Below are 8,423 nucleotides of genomic sequence, written 5' to 3' on the forward strand. Positions count from 1 at the left end.
GTTAAATATTCTCTTTTCCATTTCTGATGTTCTATAAAAGTACACTTTAAGATCCTTGAACGGCAAGAAAATTCTACTTTTAAGCTTCACTATATGGCCGACGTAGGCAGTAATTAAAAAACATTTCCAATGTTGAGAGGATCGCGGCAACCAGCGGACCTCAGAGACTAACCGCAGCCAGAGCTAATGTTAGCCCATCTGCAGCCGCCCTATTTCGGCATAGCCGTTAATGAAGGACCGCTGGCTCTGATGGCGATTTTTTGTTTTATTTGGCAAAATGTTTATTTGATTTGCGTTTATCCGATTTTGTTAACTATTATTGCCCCACTAAATGGAAAATGTAAGAATTTAATATCATCTAGGGACTGTTAACATTAGTAGATACGCAGCTCCAGACAAGCTGAGCATGTTGTGATGCCACAAGTACGCATCTGTTCCAATAGACACATATTTATGCTGCGTGCTCCCGTTCTCCACAATCCATACTTTCCTGTGTTCTTGCTCAAGAACATACTTGGCGAGGACACGAGTCCGTACTCGCATTCTAGTGAATTAAGAGACAGCTAATGTGTAGCAGGTGTCAGGACCATTGCTAGGTGACACATGACTACAAACATTTTGTTAAACACAAATGCATCCTTTGCCCACTAATGTAACGAGTTTGTTCACACTAGAGCGACGCGGGTAAATTGTCAGGTCAGTTTAACCCTGGTAATCAGTTCTGGTTTCATTCACACATTTTCCTGAACCAGTAAACCAACTGGCTAAAGTTCTGAGAGAGAAAGGAGCTGAAGTGAGAATACTGAAACAGCCTTTACTGGTCAGGCGATCTCAAAGATGTAAGAAAGTCAAAGTGATATTTAGTAAAACATTTAAAATGTGTTGTTTTTAAGAGAGTTTAATAAAACCGATTGGTAGAAATGAGGTTAACATAGAAAGCCTTACTGAGGCTCAATGACTCCGTGCTGTGGGGTGATGGTGAGGCAGTGAGCCGGCCATGAAAGGTCAAAGGTCAACTCTCTGGAGGTGTTGTTCCGAATCTGGACCTGGCTGGTGCTGGACGGACCATCTGCACAAGGGACAGACAACCGTTAATCCTCCGCATCTTCTTCCATTCAGTCCATTAAAATAGACTGAAACTCACTGATGGTTGGAGCTGCGAGGACGAGCTGCTGCGGGTGGATGATCCACGACTCGGACCGTCTGTGTTCTGGTTCAGAAGCCTAAGAGAAGAGCCCAGGATTAAGGATGGTCGATGTACCAAATGTTTAAAAGAAAAACATTAAATCTGTTCATTCTTTTCCATAGTTTGTGTAAAACTGAAGGTTTAGATCGACAAACTTTTCAAAGCACATTTAAATGAGTTGCTGGAAATTCTCCAGCTTGTATCAAATTACTGAAAGTCAATAAATATTTAGGGTTGTTTATTAAATTTCTCTTTGTGTCTGTTTTTTTTTTTTTTTTTTTTTATATGACTTTAAACTATATAGTTAAGGAACATTTCAATTCAGTTTATTTATATAGCGCCAAATTCACAACACATGTCATCTCAAGGCACTTTACAGTTCAACCAGATCATACATTTCAACTCATTAAATGCATAAAAACCATTCATTAGAGTAAAAGTAGAACCACTGTGTAAAAACCTTAACAGCAATTACAAGGAAAATAAAGATGGGAAGGCCAGAGGACTACAGAAGACTTTTATTTGAAAATACTTACAAAGAAATATTGTGAGTTAATGCATAAATGCATTTATTGTGAACCCAGCACTAATATGGTTTCTGCTGTTTCAGCACCAAGTGATTAATAGTCAACCATTTGCGTCAGTGATAAATTACAGTCTGCAGCCTGAACACAGCAAACAGTTTGTTGATCTTCCTCTTAAACGGTATTTGAGGTTTTTATGCTTAAGGATTCAGTTGTAAGGAACTAAAGGAAGTTTGAATAAACTGCATTTCTGCAAAGTAAAAATGAAAACAAGGTTTAAAGTCTTGCATCTTTAAATATTGTTTTTACCTTTTTGCCAAAAGTAAGCAGATCTATATTATACCCCATATAGGTTGAATAAGCTGAATGCCAGTATTACTGACAAATGCCAGAGGTGTAGGACGTCTGCATACTTGTTAGGATCATCTGCAGCAAAAAAGTATATACTTAAAAACTGGAAATCTATGGAGCCTCCAAACAAGAAACGTTGGTTCAATAAACTGCCATACTGTCCTGCTGAAAAAAATATTAATTCGTTAAGTGGGACATAGGCTAACTTTAACCGGATATGGACTCCCTTCCAGGACATATTAACCAGATTAAATCCTAGATCAGTATTGATCTTTACTGTTTTGTTTCAACTATTCCATTATTTTTGTTGTATCTTTTTCCTCTTAACTCTGGCCTTTTGAAAAATATGGTTAATGCTAAATGTAATATTACTACATGTGTTGCTAAATGGAGAGACAGTTTTTTTTTTTAGGTTCCTTATTTCCCTAACAGAGAACTTTGCTCTCAATCTGTAAGTTTACTAGTGTCTCCTAGAATTTCTAAAAGTAGAATGGCTCCTCTCCTGTGGAACCAACAAACCAGTTTTAGTCCGTGAGGCAGACACCCTCTCTAGTTTTAATGGTTCTTTTTTGAAAGCTTATAGTTAGAGTGGCTCAGGTTATCCTGCGCAATCTCTATAGTTATGCTGCTATAGGCTTAGACTGCTGGAGGACATAGGGACGTCTTTGTCATCATTCCATCTCTATTCTCCCAATCTGCAGAATCTGTTAGTTCAATCTCTAACGCTATGCTCTCTCTCTGCTTTTTCTCAAAGTAGCTTCATCTGGTCTGTTCCTGTTTGGCTGTGCCACCCTCCTGGAGAGAAATATCAGCTGTGCTGCTGCCATCAACACCTTTGTTTATAGACGTTTAAGCTTGGCCTATTTTTTCAGTATAGTCCTGTTTCTCTGACTGTGACTGACATGATTTGCTCTCTTTGTCCTCTGATGTGGGAGCTGCCTCGGAGCTCGTCTGTCTGGCTGTGTGTATCCTGGACGGGATCACCTTTGGAGCCAGTTGACAAGTTCCTTTGTATCTCTGCTTCTTTCTGTATGTCTGCCTCTGTCTCCTTGAACCCCAGTCGGCCTGGGCAGCTATAGCAGCTCTTTGCTTTGCTCTTTAAACTCCATCATAAAAGTAAAAGGTACATTACCCTTTTTGTATAGTTTTCGGCTCTCCTTGTCTATCAGCAGGCAGCGTGTATTAGAGTCAATCTACTGCAGATTGATTACTTAATCAGTTTAGCTAGCAATGCGTATGGGCGTACAATGTACGCCCTTTATTTAAAAAATGATTAATTGTGTTGCCCCGTTTTGGGATGTATGGCTTTGGTACGTCCTTTTTCCCTGGAAACTGCTCAAATGTTACAAATTTTATACACAGCAGATGATGGAGCTGCTCAACGCGCCACAATCAGAGGAGGCGGGGAGACAGACACAGCACTGATGCAGAGAGCAATGATAACTCCCCTAAAACTGTATAATGCCTAAATTAACATGTTGAAACCTGCCGACAAAATATGTTCAGTTTTTATTAGTCTAGTGCCTGCAGTTTATACCATATGCCTAAAAACGGCTAACATCTACTTCAGGTCGGCACGAATTGTAGCGGAAAACCCCCAAGAGGCGACCGGACCTGAGGCAGGTGTTGCTGGTTTCCCAGTGACAGCGTCCCACTGATATGTGGGGGTCTGAGTGGCTCCAACCGCGATATAATTTAAAAGGCAGGATTGTAATCTTGATGAACTGACTTCACGGACAGAGTTTGGAGGTGGACTTTCTAGCATAAAAAACATTAGATCTACTTTTTGCCAACTGATCACAGCAAATATAGCAAAGCTGCTCTCTGCCATTGAACGTATCGGGACACACTTTACTGGACCAGTAAAGTCATCTGACCCTAATGTGGACTAGAGTCCTGCATGGGTCGCGTTTTACCAACCCGCACCGGCCCGAACCCGTTCGGATGACTACCGAACCCGACCCGTCACCCGCGGATATCTTCAATTCAAATCCGACCCGTTGATATTTAACCCGCAACCCGACCCGTTAACACATCAAGTAATAGGCTATAGTACGCTGCGCTGCAGAACAACGCCATTAACACTGCAGCAGACGTGTATGCAACTGTGGCCTTTTTGGAGGGAAGCCCACACTGCCAGCAGGGCTTTAAGCTACAATAAGGGTGACCCCAGTGCCTGATTAATATAACATTTCTGATGTCCATAACAACACACATGCATAAAAAAAAAAATCACCAACTACCCGCCCGCACTAAAAAAATATCCGCTCGACCCCGCGTTCCCGTTTATTTTTATTTATGTATTTTTCACCTGCAAAAGAGCATTTTAGCGGGTGACCCGTCGGGAACCCGCGGGTACCCGACCCGTTGCAGGACCTTAATGTGGACAAGCATAAAAAATGAAGCAGCAGAAGCTTTGTTCCTGCTAAAAGTGCATGCATTGTGAACGTTGCATTACACTTTGTGATTGATTGAATTAACCTATGAAACATAATGCTGTCCATAAAAATAAAAAAAAAATCTCATGTCTTCCTTCTGAAATTTTCACCAGTAGTCAAGCACATGCTTCCCATAATCAGGACAAAAGTAGTGTTGTAACAAAGACAAAAAATTGGCTGCATTCCACCTCAAAACGCAGTAAACAGCGCTTACTGTTTACTGCTTATGGAAAATCTTTACAATTTGTACAACCTATGAAATATTCCAGGCTAAAAGCCTGAAATCAGCTGATCACTTCATAATAGACTGATGAGTTTTATGGAATAAATTGTTTTAGACTTTCTCCAACTCTTTACATTTAGGCAAATAAGCACTGAAACAAAAGTGTTTGTTGTACATGTTCAGGTACCTTTGAAGAGGGTGGAGTAACTCTGAGGGCGGGACCCTGTGGACCTTTCACTGGCAGCACATCCAGGGACACGCTGCCATGAGGAAAACCGCTGAAAGAAACAAAAATAAAAGACAAATGTTCAACCTTGACAAAGAGCTTTAATCCCTGCTGGTAAAATCCTCCAGCGATTCATCTAACATAAGCTGGAACAGCCCCAGCCTCCATGATACCTCTTGGTCTGATAACAGTGTCTGTCAGAGGTCAGCTCGCTCTGATCGGCGTTTGAGCCCTTTGTTCTCCCCAGCAGCGTTACAAACACTTTGCTCATGTTGCTGTAGAATATATGTGCCTCGTTGGGCCGCAGGGGAAGGTCATAAGCTACAGAGAGGGGAAACGATGAGTCAGACACAGGAGCAGGTTTGAAAGGCTGCATCAGCATTACGTTAGTCATTAATCTGCTCTTTATAATAACATTTTTCTAAAACAAAATCAAATGCATCTTGTATGAAAATCCATCTTACCTTCTTTAACACTTTCCTCTCCCAGGAAGCTTTCGCTGAAATCAATGTTTTTCAGCAGACTGTTCTCAGACAAGGCCCTCCTCCCAGCCTCTGGTTTTGTCTGAAGCAATCTGCAAAAAGCACATCAGCTATTAAAGGTGTGTCGGGTAGATCCCAGTGCTTCGCGTCAGTGATCCCCCTACGTCGGGTCAGCGATCCCCCCGTACGTCCCCGTACGTATGTCGGTCAGCGATCCCCCTATGTAGGGTCAGCGATCCCCCCATACAGCGGGTCAGTGATCATGGTGGATATGGTCAATCCATTATTACAATGATTTACCGTAGTTTTCGGTCCCACTTTTTTACATGTTTTGGTCGGAGGTACAACCTTTACGTCAGAGGAACTTATAAGTGATAAAAATCCGTCATTGATCTCATAGTGGAGAAATTAATTGTACCACTAATGAAAGATGCTATACCACTAACAGTAATAGGCACTGTATAAGTCACAATCAACCAGAGAACAGAATAAAAAATAACACTACTAATAACTTAATATCTTAAGTTATTCCCTGAAATTTCCATGTAAAGATGCTATATTTGAATGTCACTGCTACGTATAGTCCAGAGAATATGGTAATTATCAGACCCAATTCACAGTCCTAGTAGCATTTATAGAATAAGCATTTAATGATAAATTTTACACAAACTCAATAAGGCGGCATGCAGTGGTGAAGTCTCACCTCCTGTACTGCTGCCTGGAGACCTCATCTCCACAAAACAGACAGACGGTGGCCAAGGGGTCAGACCCCGACTCAGACAGACTCGTTTCTCTTTTGCTGGACTTCATTAGAACTGTGATCACCTGGAGACACAGACATGTCAGAAGGTGCTGCTATAATCAGAAAAACTGAACAAACCTTTGAACTGATGGTGTCAGTCAGCCTCTCACCTCTTGCGTCCTTTCCTGCAGTACAAACTGGGAGGGAGCCAGACTCATGACAGAGGCCGGCATGAGTGATCGGCTCGGGATGTCGGAGAAAGCCACAGCTTTGACAAAGGCTGCTCTAGAGCCCGTGTTCCTCACACACAGGCAAACTTTGCTGACACAGCCAACAGCCACATCAGACAAAGTCGCCACATAGCCATCGCCATATTTCCTCTGGTCCTCCAGGATGATGTTACTTGTGCCGCCATAGCCAGACAGAGGAATCTAAGGACGGAATGAGGACAAAATGAGTGGCCGCTCTTTAAGTAAGCAGAATCAAAAGCAGACTGAGCTTTAAAAAGGTGGATGGATGCAAACTGGATCATTAGAAAAATTTAGACAGCTTCACTCTTCATTTCACACCCGAAAACAAATTCAAACGTCAGAATAAATCCCCGAGGGAAACTTGTCTTCTTGAGAACAGAGGCTGCGTGTTCAAACACTCAACGAAAGCTGTGACTGGTTCCTCATTACTGAAGAGCTCAGGAACAATTGCTTCGATTTTACCAGATCAGAATGGACAAAAAGCGATGCCTAGCAGGAACACTAAGAGCCTTTTATAGATGTATTTAACAAATGGGATGAAGAATGAAAGCGTGAGCTAATTCATACTGATACAGAAATAAACTCATCAAACCAGGGTCACCTTTCAAGGCAGAGACAAAGATAAAGTTTGACATCATCACATCAGATCTATCCCTGAAGTTCCTCTTTTTATTTAATGGTCTTTACATCCTCAAGCAGTTTTCAGTTTTACTATATGGTACCATCTTAATAATAACATGTGAAACAATGGGAGGAGCTTGGAGAAAAACTTTAGAGGTGCATTCAAACCAAACACATTCTAGATGTCAGAAACTCACATCGATTTGGACAGTTGTGGACAATGAAGTCAGTTATCAATGCAGTATTATGATCCTAGTTTTGAATGTGCTTTTCTTTTGACAGGCAGACCAACATAAAATGGGAACTTCCAGTTAAAGTTGCCTTAAAACTACCCATAAACTGGCGGATTAGCGCTTCCGTTCATAGCTGAGGTCTGTGGTAAAAACTGACTTTACCAGAATATAAAATAAAATATATTTGTTTGAAAACTTTTGAAATTTCTATTTTAAGTTAACGTCTGTAGGGATTATAAACCGTTGCTCCTAGGTTCAGTAAGAAAACATTTTTTGTGGAGTACTAATATTCAGAGCATGCTCACTTTTCTTTGAAGACCCTTAAAGGGGTAATAGAATGATTCTATAGGGTATCTGGTGCTGGTCTTTAAGGTCTCTGAATAGGGTGTGTAACATTGGTTGCACTGAAAATGGTATATTTGCTGTTCTATGAGCAAAAAAAAAAAAAAAACATGACCGGGTGATGGTAGCCTGGACACCGGCTCCCCCCCGCCTGTCTTACCGGGCCCCCAGTCCCCCTCCTCCGGCTGAGGACTGGCAGCTCATGGCTCTCTGCTGAGGTCCGTTCCAGTCAGCGGCCCAGCAGTCGACACTTCAGAGATTTGCAGAGAAAGGAGGCGTCGATGGGGTTTTCACTTCTCTGTATGTCCATTTCACCCACTGAACTATCGTTATTCATCTATGACAAAGGAAACATGTTTTGCGTTCTATGACCCCTTTAAATCCACCCCTCCCCCGTCACCTCAGGTGTGCCCCAGGGCTCTGTCCCCTCCTCTTTATCATCTACCTCCTTTCCCTAAGCAGTATCTTCAGCAAATTTAAAATTCACTTCCACTGCTATGCCGATGACACCCAGCTCTACCTCATCACAAAACCATTGTCTTCTCTTCTGCCCACCTCCCTCCCAGATTGCATCTCTGAAGTAAAAGCCTGGTTCACAAACAACTTAGTAGTAAAACGGAAGTTATCCTTATTGGAACTAAATCAACTCTTTCCAACTCTGTCCAAGCGTTTGTATTTTTTTTAATGGTTTTATTCTGTATTTTGACTTTGTTTTTCCCATTGTGGTTTTATCTTTTGTAATGTGACCTTAAGTGTCCATAAAGGCACCTTTGAAATAAAATGTACAATTATTATCATTATTAC

General features: G+C 41.5%; 1 protein-coding gene across 1 annotated transcript in view; it reads right to left on the bottom strand.

Moving 5' to 3' along the window:
- Positions 1 to 8,423, bottom strand: part of cep192 (centrosomal protein 192kDa) — a 57,673-nt gene that overhangs the window by 14,657 nt on the left and 34,593 nt on the right. Inside the window, exons 36-42 of the mRNA XM_015383073.1 lie at positions 6,343 to 6,603; positions 6,134 to 6,255; positions 5,413 to 5,522; positions 5,122 to 5,269; positions 4,910 to 5,000; positions 1,145 to 1,223; positions 946 to 1,069 (exon numbers count right to left, since the gene is read on the bottom strand). Coding sequence (XP_015238559.1) covers positions 946 to 1,069; positions 1,145 to 1,223; positions 4,910 to 5,000; positions 5,122 to 5,269; positions 5,413 to 5,522; positions 6,134 to 6,255; positions 6,343 to 6,603 — 935 coding nt within the window. The remainder of the gene's footprint in view (positions 1 to 945; positions 1,070 to 1,144; positions 1,224 to 4,909; positions 5,001 to 5,121; positions 5,270 to 5,412; positions 5,523 to 6,133; positions 6,256 to 6,342; positions 6,604 to 8,423) is intronic.

This window comes from Cyprinodon variegatus, unplaced genomic scaffold (assembly GCF_000732505.1).
Source record: "Cyprinodon variegatus isolate N-32 unplaced genomic scaffold, C_variegatus-1.0 Scaffold275, whole genome shotgun sequence".
Taxonomy (NCBI): domain Eukaryota; kingdom Metazoa; phylum Chordata; class Actinopteri; order Cyprinodontiformes; family Cyprinodontidae; genus Cyprinodon; species Cyprinodon variegatus.